Genomic DNA, 17,466 nt, shown 5'->3' with positions numbered 1-17,466 from the left:
ATAATAATAAAACTCTGCTATGCACCTTGCCATAGGTTACATGCAAGACACTTTGCTGTTACTTTGTCTGACTCAGTACACAAATACGTATCTAACTCCGATTGTCTCGGATGAATATGTTATCTTGCTCTGGTAGCACTCAAATAGCATTTTAGTGGTTATACTGCTGTCGATTCTTTGGATGTGTTTATTATTTAGGTGTGATGGGAAAAGCCCTCTAAATAACTGTAATATCTACATCCTTATTGCTTGTTCCTGTCTTTGTTACCTGATCTCCATCTGCCATACAAGTCCCACCTCATAAGAGGCACAAGAGACAGAGGGTGGCATGTTTTCATATAAAAGGTTCCATCTAAACCTATTTCTTCACATTTACATAGCCAGGTCTGCTACTATCTGGGTCAGGTAAGTCTTTAGATGGCAATGGGAATACACAGACAGGGTCACTAAATATTAGTAGCTTAGTAAAACCAAGAGATTTATATTCCTGTAATTGTTACTTTTTAAAATTGTAAGTCCTTCTAAACTAAGGATGCAGATTGAAAAAATATAGGAATCAGACCTGTAAAAAACAAAAATTAAAAATACCCGTGAAGGCATCTGCTGATGTTCTGTTATGTGGCTTTGAGTGCCAACTTGTTTGTGCTATCAACTTTTAACAAGGTCCATGACATATTTAAAAGGGTTTTCACACAAATTAAAGTTCTCAAGTCTTAATTCCCTAGTAATCCTACCATGGTCAAGATAACTTTCAACATCTTACTTAGCAATTTTACTCAGATTCTTTGCATCCTTTACTCCCATCAGTGCTGCAGATCCCCAGTGTTACATTCTGCTTTGTGGGTGGGCAAGATTTTAGTAGTCACATGTCACTATCTTAATTTACATTTAAGAGGCACTAGTGAGATTTAAATGTAACATTTCGATACAAAACTTTGCCAGAAGGTTTCTGCATTAATTTCTGTAGCGAAATATAAATGCAATTTTTTCAGCCCTGGTTTACTACACATGCAGAATATTAACCCCTGCTTTACCAGAACTCTTACTGCGCACACAATATATTAAATGCAACTACACATTTTAACCCCCACTACACTTGAATCAACATACAGACAGTTGGCTACATCTGGGATTAATCATGTAAAGTGTCAAGGACATTGACTTTTTGTCCACTTATGTGGGGAGTTACATTAAGAGGTTAAGAGATTCAGCTGGTCTTTTCAGAACATAATTCATTAGTAGTCAGACCCTGGAACATTCAGGGGTGCAGAGAGCAAGGCCAGGGCACATGTGTAGAAATTTTATCAGAGATAGAGGTTGTCATAGGAAGAGAGGTTGGAGGGTTCTTTATTTTCAAATAGTTCTGGGTGCTGCTATAAGCCATTGTTGTCCCAGGCATACCCAGAGCTGGGGCCCAGAGCTGCTGGCGAGGGCACACAGCCGAATCTCAGTCCTCAGCAGTCTGGCAGTACCTGGTGAGGGGTAGAGGGGCTGTTTATAATGTAACCCACGAGGGGGCTGTATATAATCTAACAACGGGAGGCTGTATATAATATAACCATGATGGGGCTATTTTGGATGATAAACTAGGGAATATTATAAGAAACATGGGACTATTTTAGTTTCTGAAGGAGCAGGTAGCATGCAGAGATGACAGTAGCATCCCTCCCCCACCCCAGACCTGCACAGAATGTGTTATTTTGGTATGCTGAGAATATTTAAGAATTTTTCCTTTGTGGGAATACCGCTTAAATTTTTAGCTAATTTATAGTATTTATTTTAGGATTTTAAAGTATTGTTTTTGTCCACAGGATGTCAACCTCCTTCTACTTTGCCCTTCTGGGTTGTTTGGTCCTTGGGGTTTCCCTTTCAGAAGGTAAGAAGAATAGGCGTGGCACATCATACTTTGCATAACATATATACTGCCATATTCTCTATGTGAACCTTGGCAGAATACAGAAGGCCACTGCATAGTCTGCATGCATGAGGAGTTCTATGAGGTATGAGAGACAGGACTTCCTCCCAGGGGCATATTCTGAATTTTGTAAAGAGAGACGGTGGTGGTTGCACGAATTGTCCCCAATATTAGCATGTATATATTGATGCAAGTTCTTTTCTTTGAGATGCCTTTTGTGATATTTTACTTATATTTTTATCTTTTAACTGGCTCATTAACATATCCAAACATGGACAATGACTCCTGTTTCCACATTTTCTCGAGTGTCTTTTCAGGACTATCTATGTGAAAAACAGAACATACTACACTCTCCCCATACACTAAAAATGCCATATGCCGCCTCTCTTCTTTTTGATCTAGCCATATATAATTAGCATGCTCTCTTGGTTATTAACATAAAGCAACACAAAGATATTATTAAAATTATTTGTAATAATGATATTTTATACAGGGGCACCTCGTTCTTCATGTCCTCCTGGATGGTTTTTCTACAAATCTAATTGTTATGGATACTTTCGGTTCCGACTGCCCTGGTCTGAAGCTGAGGTCAGAAATTAAAAAAAAAAAAAGGTTGCAAACATTTGTGCTTTGTTGATTAGTTACCCATAGTTTTGTTTTCTTGCAGTTTGAGTGTGTCAGTTATGGACATGGTGCACATTTGGCTTCAATCTTAGATGAATCAGAAGCATCCATTATTGCAAGTCATGTTGCTGCTTACAGCCCAAATGTAGACATCTGGGTTGGACTTCATGACCCTGAACAGGTGAGAGCTATCAAAACATATCTATTGGTGGAACTTTTGGTATTGGGCGTCTCATGCATATTCGTAGTGATCAGAAAATAAAAACATATACTGACCATCTCTTACACAATTTAAAACTAAGTTTCTAGAGAAACAAACTGACTAGCAGCTTAAGTCCTTCATATGAACAAAAATAAATCAAGATAATACTCTGAAACTGAACTTTACTGTAATTCAGTGCTATTGTTGTCTAACAGCTGTTCAGAAAACTAAAGCAGAGCCCATTTCTTCTGCAGAAGGGATAGTGAAGTATCCTGAGTATTGAACTTAATGGAAAACATTTATTACAGTGTTTGCGCCAAATTTCTGTCTGGCTTTGCAGTAGAAAGAATGTGAAACTGCCCGACACAAATTTCTGCACATAAAGGGGCGTTCCGTTCCGGTGCACAGTTGGACCATGCGCCACATTTATTGCCGCAACTCTACAGAAGTGTGTCATACGGTCTATGTCGTGATTATGGTGCACTCTACATACTCCACAGACGAACTACACCTAGTAGAGTTTGAACTGCTTTTGATATATGTGGGCCAATATATATGGTTACATTACTATTCTGTATTAAATGGGGTACAAGATTACCAAAATCAATTCATATATAAAAGAAATTTCTTCTTTTTAATGCCTCATTTTTCCCTTTTGCAGTTGGAATAGATTATCATGCTCTATTAATGTGTTTATGTTTTTGAAGGAAACATAGAGCTTACATGCTAATAATTAAAATATTTTTAAAAACTACATGTTCATTAATTTATATCGCTTTCATGAAATAACACACTCCACCAAAAAGTTATAGAGTGTGAATTAGATAATGTTGGAATGGGTGGAGCAGTATATAAAGTAAACTAATAATTTTGAAAACTCTAAAGTAAGTGTGAGTATGTTTTTCGAAATGAACCACAACGTTTGAGTAAATTTGCTCTGTTGTTTCGTCAGTTAACTTATGTCTTATTCACGGTCTTAGAATCGTCGCTGGAAATGGAATGATGGATCCATGTATAATTATCGTGCTTGGAAAAGTGGAGAACCTAATAATGAGCATAATTCTGAGTACTGTGGGGAGCTGTCCAAAGAAACAAGTATGTAATACTTACTGAAGAACAATTCTATATGGCCAATATATTTCGCTGGACAGTTCCTAAGAAGCCAAACTGAGAAAATATTAAAACTTTTGGTTACATGCATTGTAACAATAGTATACAGATTGTGTCTCCTAAGAAAAATACATGGTAAAGCAAACCACTATACTAGATCACAAAGCAAACTACTTTCTGCTCCAGAAAAACAAAAACTGCATACAAAATCGCATTAGAACAAGTATTGTACACAGACAATAGCACAAGTCTGAACTGTTATATAAAATAACAATCTATAGTGATAACAGTCACCATATATCAACACATAACACTGTAACACTATACAAAACAAAGAATAGTTAAGAATTGTCCCCTGTATTCAAAAAGTAAAGGTTTGGAATGTGGGGGACAGTCAACAAACTTTGGTAGAAAGTTTCAGATTATAGATGATGACCGGGGGAAGAAAAAACAAATAGTAGGAGAATGTTCCATGTGTGAATCGAGTAGTAATGTGTTTCAAGGACCAATTTTGCATTCCCATCTATGAGACTAACAGAGCGCTGCAGAAGTGAATAATGTGGTCATTTATGTGCATCCCCACTTCTTTCCCCAATAGAAGAAACCTTTCCACGTTATCACTGGAGATTCTGGCAGTAGTGTCCCCACCCAAAATGATACTTATCCATACATACCACCATGTGGTATGAGCTGTTAGTGGAAAATTACTTTAACTTATCTGTCTGTAGCTTGTAGTTCTCCTCATGCTGCTGGCAGGAAGTCAGTGTCTGTGTATCAGTGAGCTCTGTCCTGGACTGCAAAGGCCAGAGTGCAGGATGCCGAGAGAGAGAGAAACTCAACTCCACGGCCTCTCACTGAAATCCAAGATGGCAGCTGACCCTAAGTCAGAAGCTACAGGATCGTGTCTAGGGGCAACTGACATTGTATACACCAGGACTGATAAAAAGAGGTTGGACTTCCATTTGTGAAATGCTGCATTTATGTTAATATTAGTGAATTAGAGTATGTGTTATTTTGTTATCCTGGGTATATTTAAGAAACTTGTCTTCATGTGAATACCCCTTTAAATGCACCCACTCTCTTCATGCTTATAAAAAGAGGATTTAATATGTAAAGACTGCCCACCAAGTCTGCTATAAATTAGTACTGTAAATTGCTGGGAAAAAATGATATTGAGCCTCTACCACTTTAGAAGTATGGCAACATCCCAAGAGGTCAAAACATATAAAAAACATTATTGGCTTTATATTTGATACATCATTTTTACTTACTTCTGTCTACAGGTTACCGTAGCTGGAATGATGCTCCATGTAAAGAAGAAAACCACTTTGTGTGCAAATACAAACCGTAAGAACACAATCATTCTGTAGGAAATGCCAGGAGGCAGGTCACAATATGTACCTTCCATTGCAAGCTGGAAATCTGAATAAAATGTCTTTAAAAATCTATGGAGTTCATTAATCACTTCTATAATATTGGGTTTATTGGTAATTGGTGCGCTTGCATTACTATTTCTATACATATGTAGAAAAAAACAAGCAATGGTATTTGGTGGTTTGGCATATTACAATTTATTTACATACAAATAGATTTTTTTCCAGTGCAAGTACTAGTAGACTATATATTGAGTGGCAGCATCATATCATCAGTTACACACACAAGGCATTTCCATAGTTGCTTCTGCTATAACAAGTAGATTAGGCTTCAAGTGAATAAAAAGTAACACAGGTTATGTCATGTATCATGTGATCTTATACAGTGGCTGGGTATCAGCGTTCACCCCGAGGAGGGACAGTGAGGAGCTCAGCCAGATCACGCATGGACTGGCAGATTTTTTGTCCAAACCGATGAGAGTTCTGAAGAAAAAGAAATCAGAAGGATTCTAATTAAGTTGTGGACAATGTTTCTACTTCTCTCAGCTTACATCCTGCTTTACCCACCAAATTTCATCTTGCCTAAAAACACATGGTAATGCATGGGGACTACAGCTAAGTCTTTTTCTGTGAGGTGGACTCTCATTCACCAGGGTTATTTGACACTAACCATTTATGTTTTAATTGTTGTAAAGCATGCAGTCAGGTTATAGGGCATATACTATATACAAATAGTAACACGTAGGTTCAGTCAAAAGTGCTTCTATAAACTTAACATTTGCACAACAGTAATTCTTAAAGGCCTTTATATTTGCTTTGTACTGATGTAAAATACATTATATAACCCTAACCACTTATGATATGCACAATATATCAGTAAAGGAAACTGTCATGTAATAACTGAACACTTACATGCAATAGAGATAGTTATATCAGAGGGAATTTACAAGAAATATTAGAGTAACAGGCTTTGGGGAGAATACCAGATAAAGGCAGTAGTGTAGTAAAGATGACCAATACTAGTAATAACTAATTATAGGGGCCATGTCACTTAGTGAGCAGAGGCCTAAGTGTCTGTAATGGCATGTCTCTATAGTGGCTCAATTCTGTTCCTGCAATACCACTTGCAATACAAGGTTTGGTACTGTTTCTAACATATAATGATGGGTGAAATTGCTTTCTCCAACAATGCAGCTGAGCATCTGTGATACTGACATTCTGAGTCCCATTGATCTGATATTGGTGACCTTTTCTAAGGATACCGTACATAATCAATATCAAAACCCTGCAAAAAATCCCTAGAAATGCATGAGGAGGGTCATGGTTAACTCGTCTGTTTAACTCAAAGTTTACAAATTATTGGACTGACATGATAAGTGTGTCCAGTGCCTCCAGGGAGCACGCTGCTCTGAGAAGCATCATTTATTCTATTAAACACATACATTCAGAAGTTATTTTCTATAATATCTATAATAATTTATATACTGTAATAAATAATGGATAGATAATCTGGCTACAATAAATACTGCAGTTCACCTCCAGAATTGCTTTGTCAATCCCTATTCCATAATATTCCATATTGTGCAACCCAAAAATCATACAGAAGGCAAACAGTAATTGATCTAGGACATCTGGGATGAAATGCGCAACAATTAATGGGAAATATTTCATAGTTTGATATGTAAATATAAAAAGCTTAAAGACTTTAAAAAAAAAATCTGTTTCTTCACTTGCTTTTAGGATCCAATAAGACAACATTTTTTCACTATACAAAAGTTACCAATTATTAGGTAAAATTATTTTTGGAAAAACTTTAATACTTAACCCCTTAATTACGCACAGTTAATTAAGTACAGTTTTCTGGGGGTGGTTAAATGTTATTCACTGTGCACAATGAATTAAGTGATTTTGTTGTTTTGCATTGTCACGGTTGCAGCAATAAAATTATATTTTCATCAAAGTTTTCACAATTTAACAATAAAAGATCATTTTTATTCTCTTATTCATGCAAGATCTAGGACCTTTGTTTTTGTTTTGTATATTTATGATTGAAGGAGATAAATGAGGGATTATTTATTTACACAGTAGGTTTACATTGCTACCATTTTGGAGCAACTTAATTTTTACATTTTTAGTACTTTTATATTTATTTATTTATTAGTGTTTCTTACTTATTTTTATTCAGAATATATTTTGTAGTGGTAAAATGTTTAATTTCTAGGTTCAGTTTTTATGGGGTTTTTTTCAAAGCACAATTGTTTCATAACAACTATTTACACACTGGAATGATCTAGTAATTTATTGTCCTGTCTGATACACTGAGAGGTATCCAAATAGGCCCTGCCTCTTACACATTTGAGGATTAAAGTTACACCATCTGCTGCCACAGAACCCAATGGAACCACCTAAATGCACCAGGCGTGCTGATGGAGGGAGCCCCTCTATCCAACCACTGAAATGTTGCAGTTGATAGATGTTAACATCTGTAGTTAAAGGGCACCTACCACCACAAATCTACCTATAAAGGTAGATTGGGTGGTAGGTGGATCATTGGGACGTGAGGATAGCCCTTTTAAGGGCTAATCCTCACGTCCCTGCACTTTTTTGAGAACTTTAATTTGATATTTATTCAAATTTACTTATGTGGCTACCGGGGCGTGGAGTAGCCGCTTATGAGATTACACGAGGCGGCTACTCCACGCCCCGGTAGCCACTTTACCCCTCCTACTCACCCATCTTCCGCGCGCAGCTCCGCGTAGCTGCGCGCCCTCGTCCGGCGAGCCTGCCGTCTGCGCATGCGCAGAAGAGCAGGCCCGCGCCTGTTTCGGAGTTGTGACCGCGCAGGCGCGGGCCTGCTCTTCTGCGCATGCGCAGACGGCAGGCTCGCCGGACGAGGGCGCGCAGCTACGCGGAGCTGCGCGCCGAAGATGGGTGAGTGGGAGGGGTAAAGTGGCTACCGGGGCGTGGAGTAGCCGCCTCGTGTAATCTCATATGCGGCTACTCCACGCCCCGGTAGCCACATAAGTAAATTTGAATAAATATCAAATTAAAGTTCTCAAAAAAGTGCAGGGACGTGAGGATTAGCCCTTAAAAGGGCTATCCTCACGTCCCAATGATCCACCTACCACCCAATCTACCTTTATAGGTAGATTTGTGGTGGTAGGTTCCCTTTAAAGTATCCTGTATTCATACCAACTCTGGGCTGGACATTAATGGAACTTACAGTTAACTACACAGTGCCCATGGCATAAATATACAGATTTGCTCCATGTGGTTAAATAATATGTTTACTTAAAGAGTAACTGTAAAGTTACTTGATACAAAATAGTGTTAGCACAGCTGGGGAAAGCCTTTGTCAACAATTTCAACAATACCTGTATCATGCTACTGGATTCTTCCTATCCTGAGATATAGGGCTAATAGATATATGGGGCTATCTATAACATACTTTCAGTTGTCCTGTTGTGGGCAGGACTTCCGGGTTGTGACATCATGGGCAATGATGCCAACAGCACTCAGGGCATTTACGTGAACAAACACAAACAGCTCAGCCAATGAAGACACAGAATCAGTGTTACTGCTTGTACAGAGATCTAGTGCAGTCTAAGGCAGGACAGACACAGATCACTGGAGCTCTATATCATACAGTTGTGTATTACATCACAAAGAAAAAGATTTATTAAAAAATTTCAAACTACACTATAAAACACCAACATAGGAATAAAAAAAATCAGCACAAGGCAGCATCACAGTATGTGTACATATATATAGATATACATACGCAATAGAACCGCTCCAGAAGACCACCTCTCTGAGAGGACCCACTCCCAAAAAGACTGCTGTTTTTTATTCATTAAATGATTTTTTTGCCATTATATGCTATGAAAGCTGCATCCATCTACAGACCACCCCTTTCTGTGCAAAGAGATCTGCTAAAAGACTTTGCTCTGAATATACAAGTGTGCAAGATCTGATCCGTTCATTAGAACTGATGGGGAGTCTGAGCTCTGGCTTTATTTGTGCATTCAAACTTTCATACACATTTCTACTATATTAAAACTTTCAAACACAAATAGCTCTGATACATACCATTCCTGGTATGTAATTTGATGACCTGAAGCATGTGATTAGTCACATGTTTATGACATCACTTCAGGTCCTGGAGCTTTTACATGCTCTCAGGACTGATTTTATCCTGCACCCAACTTACTGATCATGAGTATGCATGTGCTAGTAAATCCTCCCAACAACATCCATCCACCCTCCTCTCCACCCTCTAGCTAAGGATTCACAAGGCAACCAACCAAACAAAGACAGCCAGAGGGACGAGGTAACTCCTAACTGCTGGCTTACAAAGGGCTGCTAATAATTAATGAGTGTTAATTAGAGAATTGCTTAATTTGGCTTAGTGCAGAGAGTTTTTATACTTTACAGTTGAACTTTAAAGCATTTAAAATAATAACCTTTTGCTAAATTGAAAACTATCCCCTTTATTTTGAATCTAATATTCACTCTGCCATGTTAACTGTTTTGGTATGTAAAAACATTGCTCATTGCGCAATATGAAAGCATTGAAAATGCAGCTGAAACACGAGAAACACTAGAGGAGTTTTAATAAAATTCTTTAAAATGGCTTTATAAAAAAAACAGAGATGGCTTGAGGTTAAATAGTCATGGCCTGAGCTGTGACTTGTAATTGTATGTGTCAAAAAATAGAAGTGGAGTCAGATATAAAAATGCAACATATTTGTCATTACACATCAGTATGGGACGTGTTTCTATATGCTGCTTAGCTTTGCCATCATTGTAGTTTTTACCAAAACATGAGAGGGACACAGACACCAAGGTATATCCCACTGACTTCCTACTAAATCTAGTAAAGGACATCATCCGTTCACACTCGGAACATCGGATGTCCATGTCATGATAGACAACACAGGCCACATTTTACATACAGTGGTTACTCTACAACAGTGATGGCGAACCTTTTAGAGACCGAGTGCCCAAACTACAACAAAGACCCGCTTATTTATCGCAAAGTGCCAACACAGAAATTTAATTTGTGATTTATACTCCTTTCTCTGTCACAGTTTTCATTGATACCAGCACCGGAGGACACCAATAAAGCAGAAAATAGTCCCAGGTAGAGCTGTCACTTTAAAATATCTCTGTGCAGAGCAAGTCCTGGGCTGTCTGGGACTGCAGGAAGATACCTGGAATCATCTCTGGTGATGGCCTGAGTGCCCACAGAAAGGGCTCTGAGTGCCGCCTCTGGCACCCGTGCCATAGGTTAGCCATCACTGCTCTACAATATACAAGTCACTTTGGTTAATTATCAAGAAATACTAATTAATTGTACCGTTTCAGGGCTGGAAAATTTGCTAGAAATGTGCAGAGTGATGACGTTCTCTCCTGCAAAGATGTAGGACACACCATATCCATCATCAGCCACCTGTAATTAGAAGTTTTATTCTATAAATCAGTCTGATCTAAAACACAGTGATTATGTGACATCACATCAAACATTACACCACTGGTTAAAAGAACTTCTCTATTTTGATAAATGTTTCATGTAAAATGTAGTACCTGTGCAGACTTAATTCTTAAGTGAGATATAAACTATGAAGCATTATTATTATCATAGCATTTCTCTCACTAAGTCTATGCTCACAGAACACCAGGAAAACCAGATTTGCTATGAACCAAACTTTTCATGAAATTTGGATCAAATCCCAGTTCAGCAAGTTTAGTTCACTCATCTCTAATCATTATCTATAAGACTGCAGATAATACCAGCAGGTAGAGTTGAGCAGACCCAACACTTGTGTTCGGGTTTGGTTGTGCAACCCGGATACATTGCCGGATTGGTGGTCCATACAGCAAATTGGTGCCCCTATCAACTAGCCATGGCTATGATTAGCCAGTTCAGTAACTGTGGTTCATGTATGAAAGTATTTTAAGACTAAAGACAAATTTTGAATAGTTACATGCGATAGTTGATTGGAATGAGAAAAATTATTTCTGCTGCGAGTTTCTAATCGACTGCATTTCAATTAATGCTTCAAATTCCAAATGTGGAATTAATTTGTTGGTTGTACTGCATCCCCTGAACCTTGGGAAATTGTGGGCTTTGCAGAAACCAAAATGTTTCTTACTAGAAGAAAAAACTGTTTGAACCTTTGAAAATACAGTTCAACGTGTCCCCGGCCTAGTGGTGCTTTTTTGGATTCATTGTGTAGATGATCTATTGTGAGAGGCCTAACGTGTCCAGTACCCAAAGCTTGTATGATCCTACATCTGTGCCACAAAAGTAAAAGTTAAATGATTCAATGATTGCTAGTACAATCTACATTGAAGCAACCTGTTTAAGGAATGCCATTAGTATAAGGGAAAGGCAAAGAGTTTAAAAATTAATCCATCAGGCTGGTAGAGTGATAGGAGTTGAGGTCGAAAAATTTCTATCCGTTGTGGAAAGGTGATATTGTGTACAAAAAACTTGAAACTTCTGCTTTATGAGAGTTGTAATAAACATAACTTTTAGTAAGAGTTATTCACAGTGGAAATCAATAGGGGGAGACATAGCAATACCAATGTCAGTCCACTAGTTGTAATCAAGTACTATTTAGTTGTTTCTATGGTTTAGGTTGAACTGTTGTCATATGTCTTATATTGTTATCCCTTGGGGATAAATAAAGTTGTATTGTATTGTATTGTATCATAATGAGGATGTCCAGGATTTAATAAAAAGCTACATAGGACTTGGTTATTAAAACAAGGAACATATTTTATACTTGCCTCCTCTGGTGCACCAGGGGTGCCTTACATTGCTGCCAGTTTGTATTTACATTAATTAGTTCCTGTGCTAAGAAGGTCCGTGGCAGTGGTCGGGACAGCCACCAGTGTTAGCTCAAAAATAAAGTATGATATTGGTGCACTGCGCTGAAAGATTAGCCTACAGGAGGGGTTTTAGATTGTCGAATCACAGTATAGAAAAATATTATTAACACTGGTTAGGGACCACCCTTATGTGTTTACAACAAATGCAACACGTTCTGTAGAGGCACTACTACTACTATGAAGACATTGGGGGAGATGTATCAATGAATTTGTCTAATCATCTGTAACTTGGGGGCATTGCAGGGCAGAAACTAGCCTTGTGTGCCAGAATATTCATATTAAATTCCATTTTTTAATCATATTTCAATATTATTAAAAATCATTTTTTATAATATCTTTTTCCAACTACTTACAGGTCCAAACCCTCCTCCTGCTGAAATGTGTTCTGGAAAATGCTCCAAATCAAATAGTTTCAGCTGCTGTTGTGGAGTCTGAGATGTGGACAGTCTCCATGGTTCTGAGAGCACCTGTAGATTCCATAATGCAAGTTGAGTGGTTTAATATGGAATTCATTGATGTAAAGAAATTATTCAAGGAAAAAAAAAACAGTGTAAGCACTTAATACTGGAACACAATAAGTAGTGATATAAGTGAGAAGTGATATAATTCATACCTCCCAACATTTGTGGAAGGGAAATAGGGACAAAATGGTGGCACGCGAAGCCTGCTGCGGCGATCCCCCTAAGCCACACCCCCAATCACTCCCTGGCCACACCCAAAATGTTTAACATATTATAATTAAAAAAAAAATGTGTAACTTGGTAGGGATTTGAACATAGAACCTGCACAGTCTATGTGCCATAAGATATAGAGCCTCTACCCACTAGGCTACAGACATAGCAGATAGCAATTAGGTGATTTTTGGTAACTAAGAGCTGTTGCCTGTTACTGTTATACTATGACACAGATTTAAAGCACTTAAAGGGAACCTACCAACACAATTCTACCTATAACGGGTGGCAGGTGGATGAATGGGACGTGAGGATAGCCCTTATTTGGGCTAATCCTCACGTCCCGGCTATCCTTTAGTAAACTTTAATGCTGGCATAAGCAAATTTTTTTAGGCGGCTACTGGGGCATGGAGTAGCCAGACATGAGGCTACCGTCGCGGCTACTCCACGGCCCAGTAGCCTCATTCCTCCGCCTACCATGTAATCTTCGGCGCGCATGCCGAGACCCCCGGCATCTGCGGCGTTCTGTGCATGTGCAGTAGCTTTTTTTTCCCCCGGAGCTGCGGCCGCGCACCCGTAGGCCTGCAGAACGCAGGGTACTCGGACGAGGGCGTGCAGCTCCGAGGAGCTACGCGCCGAAGATTACATGGTAGGCGGAGGAACGAGGCTACTGGGGCGTGGAGTAGCTGCGACTTGTAGCCTCATGTCCGGCTACTACACGCCCCAGTTGCCGCTTTAAAAAATTTGCATATACCAGCATTAACGTTTACTAAAGGATAGCCGAGACGTGAGGATTAGCCCAAAAAAAGGGCTATCCTCACGTCCCATTCATCCACCTACCACCTGTTCTACCTTTATAGGTAGAACACATAGGGATCTTCTCAGAGATTATTATTGTAATTATTGAGACAATTATTATTATTATTATTATTAAGGAGATGATTATTATTATTTTTACTGTTATTAATAATAGTCTCCATAATAATATTATTATTATTAATAATAATAATAATATTAATAATAATAATAATAAAATTAATTGTCTCAATAATTACAATAATAATCTCTGAGAAGATCCCTCTCAATATTTCAGGGCAGTAAGTCTGTGTCACAGTGTAACAGTTCTTAGTTACCAAAAATTCTCAGCCAGATAATCACTGGGGTCATAGCTCAGTAGATAGAGGTGCTTTGTCTCAATGGCAGAGAGTCTGGGGTTTGAATCCCAGGCTGCGCTAAAATTTATTTAATTGAACCTTGTGTCTTTAGAAGCCCTAGGAAGACACCATATATGGACAGATGCTGATCTGAACCTCATGACGTGGTCCGCTAAACCTGCATATCTCTCAAAAGGATTCCCTGCCCGATGTCTGCTCTGGGGAAACCTAGGAAATGTAGTGACCATACATGGATAAAGAGCTAAACCTGATGACGTGTTCCCTGCTCTCCGCTAACCCGAGGCCACAGTGGTTAGAGTGACTGAAAAATATGTGTGATCTAACTGTGGCCGCCTGAAAGGGGACATACACCAAAAACAGTTGGCTCATACCTTATTGGTTTATGATTTGACCAGCATTTGTAACACATGGGTAGGGAATAGGATAGCATTACATGTGATCTAGTCAGCAGTAAACCACATAAATATATACAAAAACATAGAATATTTTTATTACTTTCCATTTCCACTGTCCAATAAATATTCAGAACCAGAGTAAAATGCAATGGCCAGCCAGATGTCCTGTAAGCTCCTGTACATGTGTTTCAGTCAAGTATCTCAGGGGTACCTCACAAATTTAGTCTGGTAGACCATTGTGCCCTAACAAATGTGTTTGAGTCAGGTATACCAATGTGACATCACAACATGCTGCTGTAAGGAGCTGATATAACCTCACAAAATGTTTTCTTTCCCCTGCATTTCCACGTGTTACGTTGTTATTATTATTATTATTATTTATTTTTTTATTAAAAATTGCATTTTGGTCAGGAAACTGTGACTGTGGTAAATTGCTATTGTTTAGCCGTGTTACCTGCTGAAGGAAGGGGGAATCAGTTCCCAGATACTTGGACACAAGATAGAGGCAGAATATATGACGGTCAATGCCTTTTCCGGTCATTGCTAAGCGATACATTAGCTGGTGACGTTCAGCAGCAGCCCGGTAAAGAGCAAGGCGATTCTCTTTCTGTATAAATAGGATAATAATCAGAGTGAACTTATGTGATAAGATCAGGAATAGAGAAGGAGAAGGCACAAAACATATACACACTGTTTGTTCCGGATCCTCCATGGCTTTTACAAATTCACATGACTCAGAAGTGCACGATCTAACAGTCTCTGTTCGACCTTCACGGAACAGACGAGTCATCGAAGCTTCATATGTCAGACAGAAGTGACCCTTATCCTGTCATACAATAGAAGTTAAACAAAAGAGAACCTAAAGTTAACTCAGAGGATTAGAATTAATTCTAGGCCATGGATAAGAGATAATAAGTGAAAATTAAAGCAACTGTTATCCTGCAAAACAGTTGGCAACATATTTATTGTCAAGAATACTATGTTGTGTTACAATCTTTTAAAGCAGTCAGTCTGTTAACTCTCCCTCCAATTATCCATTTCTGTCAAGTTTTTAAAAATAAAAACCACAAGTATTTATTGCCTCCTGATTTTCAGAAAATAATAACAGGAAAAGTTGTCATTACAGTTCCCTTTGTGGTAAACACCCATCTCTAGACAAATCTGCCTAGGTAAGACGTCAATTAGTCCCAGACTAATTAGACACATTTCACTTAGGTGGCTGTTATAGTAGTTGTTTCCCGATGTTAATTTTCACCAACATCAGTATAATATGAATAAGAGCAGACATAACTACAGAGCGGAAAAACATATTCAAATTATTTTAACACCCATGTACGGTAATCGTTTGGTTGTTCTTTTACCCTATAATGAGCGAGTTGGAGTGAAATCTGTAGAAAAGCGTCAGGGCTGCTCCGGCATTTTTTGATGAGTCCTTTTCCAAAATCTGTAAAGCGGAGGCAGTAAAAATCCACATCATCTGCTAGCGTTTTAGCTGTGAAGTAGGAACTTTCAATGACCTCTCGGCACTAATAGAGAGATAGGTTTTCATTATCAAACTTTTGGATTTATCAAAGTATTAACTTAAATGTTTCATGAATGTTTCATAAAAGGGTGATGTCAGAAATCAGACAGACCCTATTAAAGTCAAATGAATATTTGCATTTTACGTGCCACAAACAACTGGCAACGTGCCAATGTTTGCAGCCTGTCTGACATCAGCATGTGGGCACTTCTTACATTGCCAATGTCAATACAAAATGAATGGCCAGGCCACAAAGATGGGCAGGAATAGGACCTGATCTATAATTTGATACATATACTGGTCTTGTGCATGAGCCCATAGAAAGTAATGGGGCTGCGAGTTAGCCACAAAAAACAGGCTAGGTCATGGCCATGTGTATGAGGCTTAACTGAATATTTTTTCACACCATATCCACCTTATTTCATGCATGCTAGTCACACTTGTTAATCCAATCACTTTACACAAAAAAAAAACTCACCATGGGTGGAATTTCCCACTGTAGCCTGTATGGTGGTGGCAATGTGAATAAAGGATCTCCACGGCAGTTTCCACTCTCAGTGTACCCCAACTCAAAACAATCTGTGGCCAGCATGAACTAGAATGGTTAGAGAGAAATACATGAACTGGTGAAGAAACTTAGCACGGGATAAAATTAATTATGTATATTGTAATTATGTATTTTCAATAAAAATATAGACACACAACTCCAAGACAGACTGTTGACTGGTATGTTGGCTGCTGGTGGCTGAAAACATACTCTGCAAAGTTTGTATAACAAAGGTACTCCATAAATTCCATAAGTTGAGCTGTCTAACCAACAGCACTACCCCACCACTAAGAAGACACCTGGTAAGTATAGGCTTTAGGATCAGTTGAAGTCTGCACATTGTGTTGGGCTATATTTCAGTGCTTTCTGTATTTGTATCTATTTGGGAAAGAAAACAACAAGTACCTCCAACAAGTACCCATGTAAATTAAATGCCCAAGCGTGTCACTGCCAGAATGCTAGAAAATCCCCAAAATTGGATATTACTTTATTATATTCTAAAATAGATTCTAGTCACCTTGTATCATATAAACATATTATATATATTCATACATACATACACACAGTACAGACCAAATGTTTGCACACACCTTCTCATTGAAGGCGTTTTCTGTATTTTCGTGACTATAAAAATTGCAGATTCACACTGAAGGCATCAAAACTATGAATTAACATATGTGGAATTATATACTTAACAAAAAAGTGTGAAACAACTAAAAAGGGGTTCTTCAAAGTAGCCACCTTTTGCTTTGATTCCTGCTTTGCAAACTCTTTGCATTCTCTTGATGAGCTTCAAGAGGTAGTCACCCTAAATGGTCTTCCAACAGTCTTGAAGGAGTTCCCAGAGATGACCACTCTGCGGTCAAGCTCACCACAAACCATCATGTATTGGGTTCAGGTCTGGTGACTGTGGAGCCCAGGTCATCTGGAGTAGCACCCCATCACTCTCCTTCTTGGTCACATAGCCCTCCTGGAGGTATGTCATTTTACCATGAAGGCTGCTGCACATAGTCTTCTCTTAACAGTTATTGTAGA

The 17,466-nt window shown here is 38.5% G+C and overlaps 2 protein-coding genes across 2 annotated transcripts in view; one reads left to right on the top strand and one right to left on the bottom strand.

The window, feature by feature from the left end:
- Window positions 1–312: 312 nt before the first annotated feature.
- Window positions 313–5,297, top strand: LOC140127224 (regenerating islet-derived protein 4-like). Its single transcript, XM_072147645.1, has 6 exons — window positions 313–405; window positions 1,812–1,876; window positions 2,409–2,503; window positions 2,583–2,720; window positions 3,722–3,836; window positions 5,135–5,297. The coding sequence occupies exons 1-6, from the start codon at window positions 329–331 to the stop codon at window positions 5,200–5,202; spliced, it is 558 nt and encodes a 185-aa protein (XP_072003746.1). The 5' UTR covers window positions 313–328; the 3' UTR covers window positions 5,203–5,297.
- Window positions 5,298–5,398: 101 nt separating this feature from the next.
- CPT1B (carnitine palmitoyltransferase 1B) overlaps window positions 5,399–17,466 on the bottom strand; it is a 36,697-nt gene continuing 24,629 nt past the window's right edge. The window contains exons 13-19 of the mRNA XM_072147644.1: window positions 16,363–16,479; window positions 15,724–15,888; window positions 15,054–15,188; window positions 14,817–14,969; window positions 12,475–12,588; window positions 10,584–10,676; window positions 5,399–5,707 (exon numbers count right to left, since the gene is read on the bottom strand). Of these exons, the coding sequence (XP_072003745.1) occupies window positions 5,621–5,707; window positions 10,584–10,676; window positions 12,475–12,588; window positions 14,817–14,969; window positions 15,054–15,188; window positions 15,724–15,888; window positions 16,363–16,479 (864 nt within the window). The 3' untranslated portion in view covers window positions 5,399–5,620. The remainder of the gene's footprint in view (window positions 5,708–10,583; window positions 10,677–12,474; window positions 12,589–14,816; window positions 14,970–15,053; window positions 15,189–15,723; window positions 15,889–16,362; window positions 16,480–17,466) is intronic.

Source organism: Engystomops pustulosus, chromosome 4 (assembly GCF_040894005.1).
Source record: "Engystomops pustulosus chromosome 4, aEngPut4.maternal, whole genome shotgun sequence".
Classification (NCBI taxonomy): domain Eukaryota; kingdom Metazoa; phylum Chordata; class Amphibia; order Anura; family Leptodactylidae; genus Engystomops; species Engystomops pustulosus.
This window is presented reverse-complemented; position numbering and strand designations above follow the sequence as displayed.